An 18,127-nucleotide genomic window follows, 5' to 3' on the forward strand; every position below is an offset into this window, starting at 1 on the left:
TAATTTAATCATATGTGAGGGCTCCCAGGATTGGAGCTAGGTGATGGCTGGTTGGGATTTAGTATGTAATTTAATCATATGTGAGGGCTCCCAGGATTGGAGCTAGGTGATGGCCGGTTGGGATTTAGTATGTAATTTAATCATATGTGAGGACTCCCAGGATTGGAGCTAGCTGATGGCCGGTTGGGATTTAGTATGTAATTTAATCATATGTGAGGGCTCCCAGGATTGGAGCTAGCTGATGGCCGGTTGGGATTTAGTATGTAATTTAATCATATGTGAGGGCTCCCAGGATTGGAGCTAGGTGATGGCTGGTTGGGATTTAGTATTGTGAGGGCTCCCAGGATTGGAGCTATGTGATGGCTGGTTGGGATTTAGTATGTAATTTAATCATATGTGAGGACTCCCAGGATTGGAGCTAGCTGATGGCTGGTTGGGATTTAGTATGTAATTTAATCATATGTGAGGGCTCCCAGGATTGGAGCTAGGTGATGGCCGGTTGGGATTTAGTATGTAATTTAATCATATGTGAGGACTCCCAGGATTGGAGCTAGGTGATGGCCGGTTGGGATTTAGTATGTAATTTAATCATGTAAGGGCTCCCAGGATTGGAGCTAGCTGATGGCTGGTTGGGATTTAGTATGTAATTTAATCATATGTGAGGGCTCCCAGGATTGGAGCTAGGTGATGGCCGGTTGGGATTTAGTATGTAATTTAATCATATGTGAGGACTCCCAGGATTGGAGCTAGCTGATGGCCGGTTGGGATTTAGTATGTAATTTAATCATGTAAGGGCTCCCAGGATTGGAGCTAGCTGATGGCTGGTTGGGATTTAGTATGTAATTTAATCATATGTGAGGGCTCCCAGGATTGGAGCTAGCTGATGGCCGGTTGGGATTTAGTATGTAATTTAATCATGTAAGGGCTCCCAGGATTGGAGCTAGCTGATGGCTGGTTGGGATTTAGTATGTAATTTAATCATATGTGAGGGCTCCCAGGATTGGAGCTAGGTGATGGCCGGTTGGGATTTAGTATGTAATTTAATCATATGTAAGGGCTCCCAGGATTGGAGCTAGCTGATGGCTGGTTGGGATTTAGTATGTAATTTAATCATATGTGAGGGCTCCCAGGATTGGAGCTAGGTGATGGCCGGTTGGGATTTAGTATGTAATTTAATCATATGTAAGGGCTCCCAGGATTGGAGCTAGCTGATGGCTGGTTGGGATTTAGTATGTAATTTAATCATATGTGAGGGCTCCCAGGATTGGAGCTAGGTGATGGCCGGTTGGGATTTAGTATGTAATTTAATCATATGTGAGGACTCCCAGGATTGGAGCTAGCTGATGGCCGGTTGGGATTTAGTATGTAATTTAATCATGTAAGGGCTCCCAGGATTGGAGCTAGCTGATGGCTGGTTGGGATTTAGTATGTAATTTAATCATATGTGAGGGCTCCCAGGATTGGAGCTAGGTGATGGCCGGTTGGGATTTAGTATGTAATTTAATCATATGTAAGGGCTCCCAGGATTGGAGCTAGCTGATGGCTGGTTGGGATTTAGTATGTAATTTAATCATATGTGAGGGCTCCCAGGATTGGAGCTAGGTGATGGCCGGTTGGGATTTAGTATGTAATTGAATCATGTTTGATAAAGGGGGATGAAATAAAATATGGTTTATAGGAGTTCCCATGGAGAGTGGATGACAAGGCAGGTATAGAGGTATGGGGGGATGGGATGGTGAGGGGAGGTATGTAGGCAGTTGGTCTGATATACATCATCGTGATGTTGGGGTCGATTTAAGAGACACATACCAACCATAATCCATTGCCTATAAATTTCTACCATTATCATTCCTTATACATCTGCCTGTATCAGTTAGAGGGTTTGGGATGACGAGGTAGTGATGGGGTAGGCATAACTTTGCAGGGATGCATCTGTCAATCTAGCAATGATCCCTATCTGCTCTTTAGATGGTGCGAATTGGTTGAGCTCATTCTGCCAGCCTGTCCAAAGTTGGGACGGACTTGCTCTTCGAAAGCCCATTGACATGGAGAAAAGGGATATGATTCAGAAACGGCGTGCAAACCTGCTGGAGCTCCGCAGTTACCTGTTCTCCCGCCAGTGCACCCTGCTGCTTTTCCTCCAGCGTCCCTGGGAGGTGTCTCACCGGGCCCTGGAGCTTCTCCATAACTGTGTACAGGAGCTTCGACTGCTGGAGGTGAGAGCTTAGAACTGTGCTTGCTGTGCTCATGGCCGGTCTTTCTTTAGCCACGACACTGTGTGTGTATCTTAGATCATCAGTCAGACACTGTGTGTATCTCGGATCTTCCGGCGGGCACGGTGTGTATCTCGGATCTTCCGTCAGGCACTGTGTGTATCTCGGATCTTCCGTCAGGCACTGTGTGTATCTCGGATCTTCCGTCAGGCACTGTGTGTATCTCGGATCTTCCGTCAGGCACTGTGTGTATCTCGGATCTTCCGTCAGGCACTGTGTGTATCTCGGATCTTCCGTCAGGCACTGTGTGTATCTCGGATCTTCCGTCAGGCACTGTGTGTATCTCGGATCTTCCGTCAGGCACTGTGTGTATCTCGGATCTTCCGTCAGGCACTGTGTGTATCTCGGATCTTCCGTCAGGCACTGTGTGTATCTCGGATCTTCCGTCAGGCACTGTGTGTATCTCGGATCTTCCGTCAGGCACTGTGTGTATCTCGGATCTTCCGTCAGGCACTGTGTGTATCTCGGATCTTCCGTCAGGCACTGTGTGTATCTCGGATCTTCCGTCAGGCACTGTGTGTATCTCGGATCTTCCGTCAGGCACTGTGTGTATCTCGGATCTTCCGTCAGGCACTGTGTGTATCTCGGATCTTCCGTCAGGCACTGTGTGTATCTCGGATCTTCCGTCAGGCACTGTGTGTATCTCGGTTAGGTGTCCCCTGGGGAGGTTGGTGTCCCCTGGAGAGGCTGGGGTCCCCTGGAGAGGCTGAGTAAGGTGTTGGTGTCTCCTGCTTCCTTGCTTTCCTGCCTTTTCTCGAGTGAGCAAGATTAATCCATTGTTCCATTGTTTGCTCCTCTTTTGGAACCAGTGGGAAAAGTGGACTATTAATACATTGGAGGCAACAAATATGGGAAGCGAAACAATGGCAGGAAAATAAAATGTTGGAAAGTCTCAGTAAGGAATTTTAAGGCACTGTAATGGTTATATTGTTCGGAATGCCCTGGCTTCCCACAGTGTAAATAGTCAAACCCTTTGCTAACCGTTGACTTGTTACTTGGATCCGCCGGGCACCTGTCCAGTCTTTCCTTTTACTGTATTGAGAGTCGAAAGCTGATGGCCAATGTACTACACAGCCAAGCTTAGCTCAGATGGCTGCATAGATCCAGGGAGTGCTACAGGTAACAATGTTTACGAAAGCCTTTGTGTGCAGGGATGGACATTCATGGTGCTGTATTGTGATGCCCTGATGGTTGGTTGGACTCTGAAAGTTTTGTATTATTTCTCTTTCATTGTTCTAGGTGTCTGTCCCTCCTGGGGCCCTGGACTGCTGGGTTTTTCTGAGCTGCCTGGAGGTTCTGCAGAGGATCGAGGGGTGCTGTGAACGATCTCAAATTGAGGCCAATGTTGCGCACACAGTTGGGCTGTGGAGCTATGCCACTGAAAAGGTACATGGAGTACTGTGTTGTGTGTTGGTGTCCCACGTAAGTCTGTGGCGTTATATGACTATTCTTGTGTTGAGTGAGTGGATGGATAGTCTGGTACGACTGCCTCTCAGTATGTGACACGGCGGAGTGTCTGATGTGACACGGCGGAGTGTCTGATGTGACACGGCGGAGTGTCTGATGTGACGACTTTGACTTTGCGGGATTTGTGTTGGGAGTAGTGCTGCAGTAGGGTTTCCTGCTGATAACCTGGAACCTCCTTTGTTTTCAATCAATTCTTGTCTGTTTTGCAGCTCCAGTCCCTGGGCTCTCTATGTGGGTTGGTATCAGAGAAGGGCCCGTGCTCTGAAGATCTCCAACGCACTGTTGATATACTAGCTGGACTTGGCGCTGAGAGGCCAGAGACGGGTAAATGATTATTCCCCATATTATCTGAGCCGTATCCCTTCTGCTCCCCTACCCTATTAACACTGTAATGGCTTTCACCCCCTGAGCTGCCAGGAATTTGAATATCATTGTGATCCGCTGTAGGGGGGGAGGGGCAAATCTGCCTTTTTCGGCCCATGTGATTGTGATATAAGCAAATAAAAATAATTGTACATATAGCAAATCATTTTTTATATCAAAATAATAATTAAATTATATAGATATGTTACAAACGCTGGTATTGCAGATACCCATACGTCTATTTCCTCACAAACTGCTGGAGCCTGAGTGATTATAGCTCGCAGTTCGTGTGTTGGTTATAACGCTCCAGACGAAATACAGCATCCAAGCAGGTTCTCCACATCAAGTAGACAGTTACCCAAACATCAGCCTAGACTAGATGAAGGGTACAACATGACTCATTTTTTTTTATTCTTTATTTTTGAGTGCATATAAAGGCATAACGGTTATAAATGCGTGTGTCATGGCTCACACTGTGGTAATATACAACATTGTAGTAAGGCATAACTTGGTAACATAATGCACATTTTATAGAGGTTTATATAGTGTTAAACCTGTGTGGGGGAACATTATTCAGGCTAACCGCCTGGCTTTTATGTGGTTACAAACATACAGGGTTTCCATTGACATATTCCAGAGGCATTCCCCACTGGACCTGAGAGGGGACAGTGACAAGTTACATTCTACTGTTCCATTGGCTCTCCGATCCAGGACACTCCTACAACAGTAATAAATCTTTTCCCCTGTACTTGGGAGATAATTGAGTCAAGCACTATGCTAAACTCCATTACCTCCAAACCCAAAAAGCAAACATTTTCACAAAACTCGGAAAGTACCCCAAACTTCCTAGGAATCCCTCAAAAGTTATGTCCTCTGATAGCCCTGATCTGGGTGACCAACATATTCATAAATCACCCAGATCGGATCAGGGGTTCAAGAGTTTCCTGGAAGTCTTAGTTTGACCGACCGCACACGAGGTTCCTGCCCAGAAATAGTTCCATAAGTTTAGGTTGTGCGGTCGGTCTATTTTGGAAAGTCTGTAAACCGAACAAATCCACGAACGGTATCCCTGGCTCATAGGTAGCATTTGTTGCCCTAGTTTGTGGGAACAAAACTACCAAATAGTGCTCTCCTGTTTTTGTGAACAAGATGGCCGCTGTTTTCTCCTGCACGTGGCATTCGACTATACGAACGGTGGCCACACTGGGAGAGCACTTAATTCTGTGGTTTCCTGTGAAGTTAATGAGCCAGGGGGTGGTAGGTGTTCGGTAGTTTTATCTACCGAAAAAAGAAAGGTCCAATTTAACAAAATAAACAAAGTAGTGGCTTCACAATATATAATTTTATTCTAATTGTATTTTGATTATTTATATATATATATATATATATATATATATATATATATATATATATATATATATATACGTGTATATGAATGTAATCTTTTTACATAGTTATGTGATATTATTAATTACAATTTGAGTAACCTTCCTGAGAAGGAGAGAAAGTGTAAACCTAAGACAGAACGTCTAAAGAACACTTGTGAGATATGAAACTGAATCGTCTGTCACTTTAAAATAAAAATATTTAATCGGTATACAAGACCATGAACTGTATAGAAGGAACAAAGGTAATAAGAAAAATCAAATAAATAATAAACCCACTCAAAAAAAGGGGGGGGGGGAGGATAAATAAGTAGCTCAGGGAGCTAAGGGATAGGCTTAAATTGACGATATGTATATTGCCTAAATAGGTGCACACCAAACAGTGGCTACACTAAAGGGCGCTCATAAAACCTATACAGCATAAAGAACCCCCACAGTATACTGAGATCGAATAAATCCTCAGTAGGGAGGTATTAGCTAAAGGTAAAGAGACATATTCGTCACAGTTGAAATGGCTACACTAAAGGATATAGTAAGCTCTATGTTACATAGTAGCTAAATGCTGTCTAGTAGTAATAGGATACATCCTTAGTGGAGAAATGCCGTTTAACAAAAGTAAGCTATCAGTTCCCTACATAACGCTCCAATCAGGCTACAATTCCTCTTCCCTCAGTAACACACCCCAAACCGTGTGAAGTGAATAAAGTGCTGTGGAATTAAAAAGTCATAATCTGCCTAACGCGTTTTGGCGCTATAAAGAGCGCCTTTCTCAAAGGCTATCAGTGTGGAAATATCCACGGACTCGTGTTAAGTATGTTCGGCGGCAAGGTTTTAGCCAATAAGAGGTGAGTGGAGGTGGCGTTTAGCCCGATGACGTTGTCGTTTGTGATTGGTTCATGATCCATCAATCATGTGTTTGTGCACCAATCAAAAGGAGGGGAGGGTATAGGGGCGGAGCCAAGTGCCGATCAGGACCGCAAGTGTATTGCGTTGCCATGGGCACTGATTGCTATGTTAACCCAATCCCCAATGCTCATAGATACCCAAGAATATTGATATCAATCTGTAGAAATCACCTGGGTAATATATTGCTCATTGCTGCATTGCCACCATAATTCCCAGAGCAGCGTCTCATGCATTAAAGGGATAACTCAGTGATCAGTGGCTGCACATTTTTAAAGAGATATTACCACCTTGTTTCAAATGGGACCTAGGTACCACTTGAAAACCTATTTGGGAAGTGAAGATAGAATATGGGCAATATTATAGTGCTACAAGCTTGACAAAGATAAACTCTACATGGCTGAAGTGTATAATGGCCGCTGGTTAGTTCATGAAAATGACATATTCACAAAATAATAATCAAATAGTAGTAATGATGATTATATAGATTAAATAAGGTGACAAACAATAAATATATAACCATAAGAAGGATTGTCATGATGCACTAAAGGGGGTGAATGTGAATCCTTCATTGAGGCCATTGGGGGATAAGGTGTTTAGTGTCTGGATCCAATAGCATTCTCGCCTTTTTAGGATCAGATCAAGATCACCTCCTCTTTTCCCCTTTTCGACCCCTGCAAATTTAAAGCATCTAAATGTATCGCTATGGTGTGCTCTAGCATGTCTAGCCACAGGAGTGTCCCTGTCGGATGAGACTGAGTGGATGTGTTCCATCATTCGTCTTTTGAGGGGACGTATTGTTTTCCCCACGTATTTTTTACCACATTTACAAGTTAGGAGGTAGACTACACCCATTGAATTGCAGTTGAAAAATTGTTTGATTGGAATTATATGTGTACCAGAGGAGTCAGTTATGGACTTAGAATATCTATCTATGTAGCGACAAGCTACACAGCGTCCACACTGATAAGTACCATATACATTGAGCCAACATTGCTTATTTTCATTTCGTTTTGAAAGATGACTTGGTACCAACATGTCCTTGAGATTTTTACCCCTTTTTGCCGTTGTTGAGACACGTGGGGGGATCACATCTTTCAAATGCCTGTCTTGTGTGAGTAATGGCCAGAATCTAGCCAGGATCTTTTTAGCTGTGTCCCACCCTGCATCAAAGTTTGCCACACACCTGATAATTTTGGGGGGGTATGGTTTTGGACTATTGTCGAGAAGGACCTCACGTTCGCTTAATAGTGCCCTTTGATATGCCTGTTTCAGACATCTGTTCGGGTAACCCTTAGCTTTAAATCTTGCTCTTAATAAGGCTGCCTTCTCTATAAAGTCATCCATAGAGGAGCAATTCCTTTTCAGTCGCAAGTACTGCCCCACAGGAATGCCTCTCTTAAGAGGGTTGGGATGGTAACTACGCCAATTAAGCATGTTATTGGTTGACGTGGGTTTGCGATATAGGGAGGTCTGGATCTCGAGTTGGTCCGTGATAGTGAAAGTGCAGTCTAAAAAGTTCAAAGAGGATGTACCAATTTCCATGGTCAAACGTAAATTTAGGTCATTTTGATTCAAAATACCCACGAATTCAATGAATAGTTGTTTAGTACCTGTCCATATCACCAAAATATCGTCTATATAACGTTTCCAAAGTTGGACAAATGCCATGTAATGTTTTAAACGTTCTGAATAGACGACATGTTGTTCCCACCAACCCAGGTGCAGGTTCGCATAGGAGGGGGCACAAGACGTCCCCATCGCATTCCCCTGCACCTGGTGGTAGAATTTATTGTTGAACAGGAAACAATTGTGGGTCAAAATGAACTTTAGAAGGTCATGGCCAAAGGTGGTATGACATGAATGACTAGGGCCTCTTGTTTCAAGGAACGAGCCTGTGTGCTGTATACCTCCCGTATGAGGTATCGAGGAGTATAGTGCCTCCACGTCGAGGCTACATAGGATGGCCCCCCTGTGGTACTTTGATTGACGTGATGCAACTTAGAGTATCTTTAGTGTCCCTAAGGTAAGACGGGGACACTCCTGTGGCTAGACATGCTAGAGCACACCATAGCGATACATTTAGATGCTTTAAATTTGCAGGGGTCGAAAAGGGGAAAAGAGGAGGAGATCTTGATCTGATCCTAAAAAGGCGAGAATGCTATTGGATCCAGACACTAAACACCTTATCCCCCAATGGCCTCAATGAAGGATTCACATTCACCCCCTTTATTGCACCCGGCCCAGATCCCCAGCAGCAGTATGTTTTACAGGGAGGGGAGACAGTCGGTCTCACTCCCCAGCGGCAGAATGTGTTATTGGAGGAAGAGACAACCGGTCTCCCTCCCCAACAGCAACCAGAGGTACCCGAGGTAGAGGACCTCATAGACTGGTCCTGGGAGGACCCCCTGCAGGCAGGTGGAGATGGGACCGAGATCTCTCCACCGGCCCTACAGGGATGCTGGGCAACCGGCCCAAATCCCCAACTAGAGCTGGAGTTACAGAAAGTGGAGAGCATCGACCTCCCCCCCCCAGCAGCAGCCGGAGTACCAGGGGGAGGTAAGTGATATTTTTCCTCCCCCAGTCAACTCCTTTGTTCCCTGACCCCCCAGCAGACCGCTGGCCTCTGACCCCCGCTGGCCTCTGTCCTCCCTTGTTTCCTTCCCCTGAGCCTGACTTTCTACAGGCTGCCCCAACGGAAGAGCTGGCAACTGGGCAGAGCGCCGCTGGCCTCTGTCCTTCCTTTTTTCCTTACCCTGAGACTACCCCAGCTCTGACCCCGGAGCAGAGCACATCGGGCCCCCAAGTACTCACAGCCATTTGCCCAGCAAGGCCGAGGGTGCCACAGTTTCACCCCACAACTTGGGACCTACAGGCCAGTATGACTTATTGTGGGGGGGCTATTCTGTGAATTCTTTATTGTGGGGGGGCTACACTGCTAAATTTGTTTTGTGGGTTAGACCCTCTGTGAACTATGTACCGTGGGTGGGCCATTCTGTGAATTCTTTATTGTGGGGGGGGGGGGCTACACTGCTAAATTTGTTTTGTGGGTGGGCTACTCTGCTAATTTTGTTTTATGGGTGGGCTGCCCGACTAATCTAGGTTCTGACCGGCAGAAGGTCAGGTACCTGGTTAGTCTACCCCCGAATGGGAAGATATGTAGCAAAAGCCACTTCGCCACTGTGGTTTGGAGGGGGCTGCTTGCCCGCCTCGTACCCTGTGACTACGGTCCCTGGGCGATTTGGCCCTTTATGCACGGTATTTGGGCATACTGTGGGTTATTGGGCTGCCCCAGGATTATGGGCCCTCTCATCAGCCCATACGAAACTTAAACCCCATGGCGTTTGAACTGTGTTTGTGGCATCTAAACGCTGTTTGGATATGTTGAGCGCTCAGATCAGATGAATGTTGGGGTTCTGTTTAGTATAACAGGAGTTATGTATTTTTATGTCTTTTGGTGGTTGCTGGTAACATGTGCTTAATGGAGGCTGTGTTTGTCCCTGGATATAATTAACCATCAGTGAAAGTGCAGTTTTTGTGTAACAAATAAATAAATTCCAAATAAAAATATATCCCCCCAAAATTATATTAATTGAATATTTATTTACAGTGTGTGTGTGTATTAATGCAGTGTTTGTGTATGTGATGCAGAGCCTTGGTGGGGGGGTGGGCATTTTTTTTTATTTTATTATTATTATTATTTTAATATATTTTTTTTGTTGTTATATTAATATTTTTATTCATTTTTAATTTTATTTTTAAAAATATTATTAATATTTTATTATTATTTAAATTTGTATTTATTTGTATTTATTTTTTTTGTCCCCCCTCCCTGCTTAATACCTGGTCAGGGAGGCTCTCATTCCCTGGTGGTCCAGTGGTGGGCACTGTGTAGGAGGGGGCTGGCAGGAAGCGTTTACTTACCTTTCTTGCAGCTCCTGTCAGCTCCCTTCTCTCTCCTCTGGTCAGCTCCTACTGTAAGTGTCGCGGTGTTAGGGGGTAACCCGTGGCAACGCTCTGACCCCGCGGCTCTCGCGAGACTTGCAGTGGAGCTGTCAGGGGAGCTGACCGGACCGGAGGAGAGAGAAGGGAGCTGACAGGAGCTGCAGGAAAGGTAAGTAAACACTTCCTGCCAGCCCCCAACAGGACCGCCGGGCTTGTAATGAGCCCGGCGGTCCTGGTCTGTATTCTGGCAATGTAAGTTGCCATAATACAGACAGTGACTCGAGTATAAGTCGAGTGGGGGTTTTTCAGCACAAAAAATGTGCCGAAAAACTCGTCTTATACTCAAGTATATCCGGTATATAATGAATATAGATTATTTATAATATTATGGTATTCATAGTTAAAATGATTCGCAGAACTAAGAAAATAACAATGTATTCATTTCTCACACGTATTTAGATTTTATTCATGTAAAATTGTTTCATATATAAATATTCGATGTGAAATGAAAGCCCTGTTTCTCCTGAACAGATAGTTGTAACAAGTGTGGGTGCACTTAATATGAAAGAGAGGTGAATTACGGCTGAACCAACTTATAGTTAAAAACTTTTTTTACAATTGCCTCCGTTTTTAAGGGGTTCAATCTTTCATCTGTTAGAGAATCCCGGTGCTGCTCTATACAAATATTCAGAGCCCAACACAGATTCTTTATGTGCTATAAAAGCTATTTTTACTCTGCCAATATTATTTATCATTATCAGCACTATAAATTCCAGAGTGTTGGTATCGGTCCAGTCTTGGGGTCCGTTTCCTTATATGTGGGATACGTTTATCTACAAAGCATTCCATTGACAGGATTGTTATTTATTGCCTCTCTCCTTCCAGCTAACACTGCCCAGAGCCCTTATAAGAAGCTCCAGGAGGCTCTGTCATCCGAGGAAGCCTTTGAGAAGCATTACCTGGTAACGTCCTCGTAGCTGTACTTCATACATTGTCAGGGTATTTATATCGGCAGACATTTTGTGCTATGATAGAAATTAAAGTGTATATTGCCTAAATCATTCTGAACAGAGCAGACTCCATGTTGTTATCTTCAGGCTAACAAAAGACACAAAATTTCTATCCCTTCTGTAAAACTAACCCCTTTGCCAGAGCTAAGGAATGCTTAGTCGGGGGATGGACAGACTGTCTAAATGCTAATGGAATATAATTAATTCTAAACCCAGACATTTGTGACAGAGAACATTAAATAATTTAATTTTACTTTCAATATTGTATAAGATTCCCATTGTAAGAGAAAGGTGAAACTTAGTTTCCGAACTGTCATATTACAAATTACAGCAGGAATTGGAGACACATAGTCTGAAGAAAGCCCAAAGAAACTCTTTGAACTGACAGTAAACTTAAGTTATAGACAACCATAAAGATAAGGTAAATTACGTCAAAATAGCCACCAGGAAAAGTTAACTCTTTCCTGGATAGGAATGTTTAGTGGGACGAGACTGCCCTCTATAGACCAAATACTTAAATTGCTATCTGGAAGGTAACCACACCTCCAGTTTTCTATTGGTCTATCACCTAGTGAATTTTTTCTTTAAAAAAAAAGGGCAGAGAGAGATGCAAAGGAAGCAAAGAGGTGAGCAGTTGGGGGCAATGCAGAGAAATCCATGACAGATATCCACTCCAGGGCACTCAGAATTTCTTACACACAATCACACATCCATTCAGTTCCTGAGACTACCTACTCATATGATGAGAAAATCTACCTAACTGGTAATTATACTGGTTTCATTTAATTAATCTAATTTAATTAAAATTTTCTAATAGCATGATATATGACTGGATAAATCACGATCAGATTTCGATATTTAGAAATCTTAGTTACTAAAGAATATATAGTTATAATATTCTATTCTGCAGATAGAAAGGAATAATTATATGTATTAATGTGACATATCACATGTTAGCATATCGTGATATTTATCCAGGTGTATTGATTTGCTCTAAAATAAGATAAAATATCTGTTTAGGCAAGTTCAGATTCTGCTTATAGAACATGGTAGATTACTCTTATTGGATGGTTCCAGGAAATGACTAATGAGCTGGTTTAAATGTTATTTTATTTAAAATCACATGAGAATAGGTCTTAATTACCTAGGAGGTCTAACCAGCAATGAAAGGGTTATTCTAACTGCTAGCTAAGTGTTATGGCCTTAAGCTGCAAGCTCTGTGTGTGTAAGTTTCACTTTCGTTTCTCTGTGAACTACCGTCATAAATCATTGTCTTGACAATTGGCTATATTAACCATTGGATTGTGTATTGCCATTTGTATTGCATACTATGTTATACTAAATATTCATTGATTATTATCACGCATGTTACTTATTATTATTATTTAAATTGTCACAATAAATTGTATCTATTTTTATAACAAATTGTGATTTTATTTATATGGAATACATTTCACTTACACCATAACGATCTTTGGGATCTGAGAATTGAAATAGTGGGCAATTCTCAACTGTTTACTATTATTATCCCATAAATATCCCCACAACCTCTCTCCCTGTCACCCTAATGCCTTATCTCGGACTCTCTTTTAATGTTGTCTCTCTCCTCAGGATTTGTCCAACACGACCATAGAGATGTATAACAGTATTGGGAGATCTCGATCGGCTAAACTTGTGGGGAAAGATCTCGCTGACTTTTACATGTAATCAGCTGTTCGATTAATCTCCAGTACTCATGTGTCCTTTCTGCACCTAGCACTCCCTACCCTTAAACTGTATATGGACATCAGAGCATCGACCGACGTCCATTATTATTATCCTGTCCTATCCCTAATCTTCCCTCCTTCTCACATCCTGCCCTATCTCCAGGGGTCTCGCCCCTTCTCACATCCTGCCCTATCTCTGGGGTCTCGCCCTTCCTCACATCCTGCCCTATCTCTGGGGTCTCGCCCTATCTCCAGGGTTCCCCCTTCCTCACGTCCTGCCCTATCTCCAGGGTTCCCCCTTCCTCACGTCCTGCCCTATCTCCAGGGTTCCCCCTTCCTCACGTCCTGCCCTATCTCCAGGGTTCCCCCTTCCTCACGTCCTGCCCTATCTCCAGGGTTCCCCCTTCCTCACGTCCTGCCCTATCTCCAGGGTTCCCCCTTCCTCACGTCCTGCCCTATCTCCAGGGTTCCCCCTTCCTCACGTCCTGCCCTATCTCCAGGGTTCCCTATTGCTTGTTCCAATAATGCTTTTTGTGTGCTGTAATTCACAGGAGGAAGTCTTTGCCGCAGAAAGCAGAGCCATTCTTGCAGGGTGCTTTGCGTATGTACCAAACAGAGGGGTGGGCGCTGCCCCTCACTCACACTCGCAAACAGCTGGCAGAGTGTCAGAGACAGCTGCACCAGACAGAACCGTATCCTTTTGTTTAACGTTCAGCACCCCTGGTGAGATGGGGGTGATTTTCACTGTAGGTCTTTTGGCTGTAATAGGGTTTTGTTGGAGGCTGGATGGGGGTTCTGTCTGTGATGGGGGAGGGGGGGTTTCTCTCTGGGATGGGGGGAGGGGGGTGTTGTGATATGGGGGGGGGGGGTTCTGTCTGTGATATGGGGGGGTTCTCTCTGAGGGGATTTTTGTCTGTGATGGGGGAGGGGGGTTTCTCTCTGGGATGGGGGGAGGGGGGTGTTGTGTCTCTGATATGGGGGGGGTTCTCTCTGAGGGGATTTTTGTCTGTGATGGGGGGGTATCTCTCTGGGATGGGGGTTTGGAGGCTGGATTGGGTTTCTGTCTGTGATGGGTGGGGGGTATCTCTCTGTGATGGGGATTTGGAGGCTGGATCGGGTTTCTGTCTGTGATGGGTGGGGGGTATCTCTCTGTGATGGGGGTTTGGAGGCTGGATTGGGTTTCTGTCTGTGATGGGTGGGGGGTATCTCTCTGTGATGGGGGTTTGGAGGCTGGATCGGGTTTCTGTCTGTGATGGGTGGGGGGTATCTCTCTGTGATGGGGGTTTGGAGGCTGGATTGGGTTTCTGTCTGTGATGGGTGGGGGGTATCTCTCTGTGATGGGGGTTTGGAGGCTGGATTGGGTTTCTGTCTGTGATGGGTGGGGGGTATCTCTCTGTGATGGGGGTTTGGAGGCTGGATCGGGTTTCTGTCTGTGATGGGTGGGGGGTATCTCTCTGTGATGGGGGTTTGGAGGCTGGATCGGGTTTCTGTCTGTGATGGGTGGGGGGTATCTCTCTGTGATGGGGGTTTGGAGGCTGGATCGGGTTTTTATCTGTAATGGGGTATTCTGCCAGTGGCAGGAGTATTTCTTTTAATTGACTTGTTCCGTACTCTGTATATTATTTCACAAGGTGTATACTGTGTGTGTTTCTTGAAGTTTCTATAATGATGCATTTGCCGTGTGGCAGTGTAGGGGTCTCTGCTTGTGGTATTGGGAGATTTGTGCCTACTATGGACGAGGGGTTTCTTCTGGTGCCTCAGTGGCAATAGAGCAGGGAGCTTGTTTGGAGAGTGTTCCTCAGCCATGATACAGATACCTACAGACCTGCTGCTTGTTGGCAGCGGATGCTAACTTATCATTGGATGAGCGCAAGGTATACTGTCAGGAAATCCTTTCATTCGCTACACAGAGCTCGGGTACCAGAGGTATGTGTGCTTCTCTTTATTCACGATGACTTGGTGCAGATATCAGTAGTAATGATTGATTATTTCCATCATCCCATTATTAGGTATTCAGGCTTTATCCAATCTGCCTGTCATTGTGTCCTTGTCTGTCTTTCTGACGGACCTGATGGGTACCACGGCTCCTCTGTGGGATTCAGCCTGATCTCCTTAGTTCTGAGCTCATACAAGCAGTGCAGATATCCACTGTCATTTCCCTTCCTCTCCTGGGAAATCGCTAATCGACAAATCCAAGGCTCACGTCAGTCTTTCAGTTCTTATTCACATCCCGGCTGCTTTTTGCAGCTTTGTTGTTTTTCGTTTTTCTTTTCTTTCTTCTAAGCAATAAGATGCTGAATGTGAAAGTGATAATGGGCATTGATAAGCTGAGAGCCGTGGGCTATCCTACTCCTAGCACTCTCAGGCAGTCATGTATGGTTTATAATGCATTGTCAGGGTTCACATGTGGCTCAATCAAAGAAACCTGTAACATCCCAGAAGCGCTAAAAGTACTAGATATGAAACCAGGGTACTTTAAAGTGACATAATCTTGTCGTTGTTTAGAGTACTCTATTAACCCCTTAAGGACACATGACATGTGTGACATGTCATGATTCCTTTTTATTCCAGAAGTTTGGTCCTTAAGGGGTTAAAGGGACACTCCAGTCACAGAAACATATTTAGTTAAATGAAGCACTTTTGGTGTATACATCATGCCCCTGCAGTCTCACTGCTCAGTTCTCAGTTCATTTAGAGTAAAATCACTTTTCTACAGCCATAGCCACACCTCCTCTGGCTGTGACTTGCACAGCCTTCTTAAGCACTTCCTGTAAAGAGAAATCTAATGTTTAAATTTCCTTTATTGCAAATTCTGATTAATTTAGAAAACATTTCCTGCTCTTCTAGACGCTGCAGGAGCCTTCTATTTGTGATTAAAGTTAATTTTACAGAGCAGGAGAAACTAACTTCTTAAACAAACATGTATTCTGTGACTATGTAATATTTCTGGCACTATAGTCTTGGTGTGGCTGTGTAGGAGCCCCCATTATTCTGTGACTATGTAATATTCCTGGCACTATAGTCTTGGTGTGGCTGTGTAGGAGCCCCCATTATTCTGTGACTATGTAATATTTCTGGCACCATAGTCTTGGTGTGGCTGTGTGGGAGCCCCCATTATTCTGTGACTATGTAATATTTCTGGCACTATAGTCTTGGTGTGGCTGTGTAGGAGCCCCCATTATTCTGTGACTATGTAATATTCCTGGCACTATAGTCTTGGTGTGGCTGTGTAGGAGCCCCCATTATTCTGTGACTATGTAATATTTCTGGCACTATAGTCTTGGTGGGGCTGTGTGGGAGCCCCCATTATTCTGTGACTATGTAATATTCCTGGCACTATAGTCTTGGTGGGGCTGTGTAGGAGCCCCCATTATTCTGTGACTATGTAATATTTCTGGCACTATAGTCTTGGTGGGGCTGTGTAGGAGCCCCCATTATTCTGTGACTATGTAATATTTCTGGCACCATAGTCTTGGTGTGGCTGTGTGGGAGCCCCCATTATTCTGTGACTATGTAATATTCCTGGCACTATAGTCTTGGTGGGGCTGTGTATGAACCCCCATTATTCTGTGACTATGTAATATTCCTGGCACTATAGTCTTGGTGTGGCTGTGTATGAACCCCCATTATTCTGTGACTATGTAATATTTCTGGCACTATAGTCTTGGTGTGGCTGTGTAGGAGCCCCCATTATTCTGTGACTATGTAATATTCCTGGCGCTATAGTCTTGGTGTGGCTGTGTAGGAGCCCCCATTATTCTGTGACTATGTAATATTTCTGGCACTATAGTCTTGGTGTGGCTGTGTAGGAGCCCCCATTATTCTGTGACTATGTAATATTTCTGGCACTATAGTGTTGGTGTGGCTGTGTAGGAGCCCCCATTATTCTGTGACTATGTAATATTCCTGGCGCTATAGTCTTGGTGTGGCTGTGTAGGAGCCCCCATTATTCTGTGACTATGTAATATTTCTGGCACTATAGTGTTGGTGTGGCTGTGTAGGAGCCCCCATTATTCTGTGACTATGTAATATTCCTGGCACTATAGTCTTGGTGTGGCTGTGTATGAACCCCCATTATTCTGTGACTATGTAATATTTCTGGCACTATAGTCTTGGTGGGGCTGTGTGGGAGCCCCCATTATTCTGTGACTATGTAATATTCCTGGCACTATAGTCTTGGTGTGGCTGTGTAGGAGCCCCCATTATTCTGTGACTATGTAATATTCCTGGCACTATAGTCTTGGTGGGGCTGTGTGGGAGCCCCCATTATTCTGTGACTATGTAATATTCCTGGCACTATAGTCTTGGTGGGGCTGTGTGGGAGCCCCCATTATTCTGTGACTATGTAATATTCCTGGCGCTATAGTCTTGGTGTGGCTGTGTAGGAGCCCCCATTATTCTGTGACTATGTAATATTTCTGGCACTATAGTCTTGGTGGGGCTGTGTAGGAGCCCCCATTATTCTGTGACTATGTAATATTCCTGGCACTATAGTCTTGGTGGGGCTGTGTGGGAGCCCCCATTATTCTGTGACTATGTAATATTCCTGGCACTATAGTCTTGGTGTGGCTGTGTAGGAGCCCCCATTATTCTGTGACTATGTAATATTTCTGGCACTATAGTCTTGGTGGGGCTGTGTAGGAGCCCCCATTATTCTGTGACTATGTAATATTCCTGGCACTATAGTCTTGGTGTGGCTGTGTAGGAGCCCCCATTATTCTGTGACTATGTAATATTTCTGGCACCATAGTCTTGGTGTGGCTGTGTGGGAGCCCCCATTATTCTGTGACTATGTAATATTTCTGGCACTATAGTCTTGGTGTGGCTGTGTAGGAGCCCCCATTATTCTGTGACTATGTAATATTCCTGGCACTATAGTCTTGGTGTGGCTGTGTAGGAGCCCCCATTATTCTGTGACTATGTAATATTCCTGGCACTATAGTCTTGGTGTGGCTGTGTGGGAGCCCCCATTATTCTGTGACTATGTAATATTCCTGGCACTATAGTCTTGGTGTGGCTGTGTAGGAGCCCCCATTATTCTGTGACTATGTAATATTTCTGGCACCATAGTCTTG

General features: G+C 44.4%; 1 protein-coding gene across 2 annotated transcripts in view; it reads left to right on the plus strand.

The window, feature by feature from the left end:
- TRAPPC10 (trafficking protein particle complex subunit 10) overlaps window positions 1–18,127 on the plus strand; it is an 85,811-nt gene that overhangs the window by 41,240 nt on the left and 26,444 nt on the right. For both annotated transcript variants that reach the window (XM_063445748.1, XM_063445755.1), the window contains exons 7-13: window positions 1,969–2,216; window positions 3,513–3,659; window positions 3,950–4,064; window positions 11,222–11,298; window positions 12,958–13,049; window positions 13,604–13,744; window positions 14,866–14,978. In XM_063445748.1, coding sequence (XP_063301818.1) covers window positions 1,969–2,216; window positions 3,513–3,659; window positions 3,950–4,064; window positions 11,222–11,298; window positions 12,958–13,049; window positions 13,604–13,744; window positions 14,866–14,978 — 933 coding nt within the window. The remainder of the gene's footprint in view (window positions 1–1,968; window positions 2,217–3,512; window positions 3,660–3,949; window positions 4,065–11,221; window positions 11,299–12,957; window positions 13,050–13,603; window positions 13,745–14,865; window positions 14,979–18,127) is intronic.

This window comes from Pelobates fuscus, chromosome 1 (genome assembly GCF_036172605.1).
Source record: "Pelobates fuscus isolate aPelFus1 chromosome 1, aPelFus1.pri, whole genome shotgun sequence".
Lineage (NCBI taxonomy): Eukaryota > Metazoa > Chordata > Amphibia > Anura > Pelobatidae > Pelobates > Pelobates fuscus.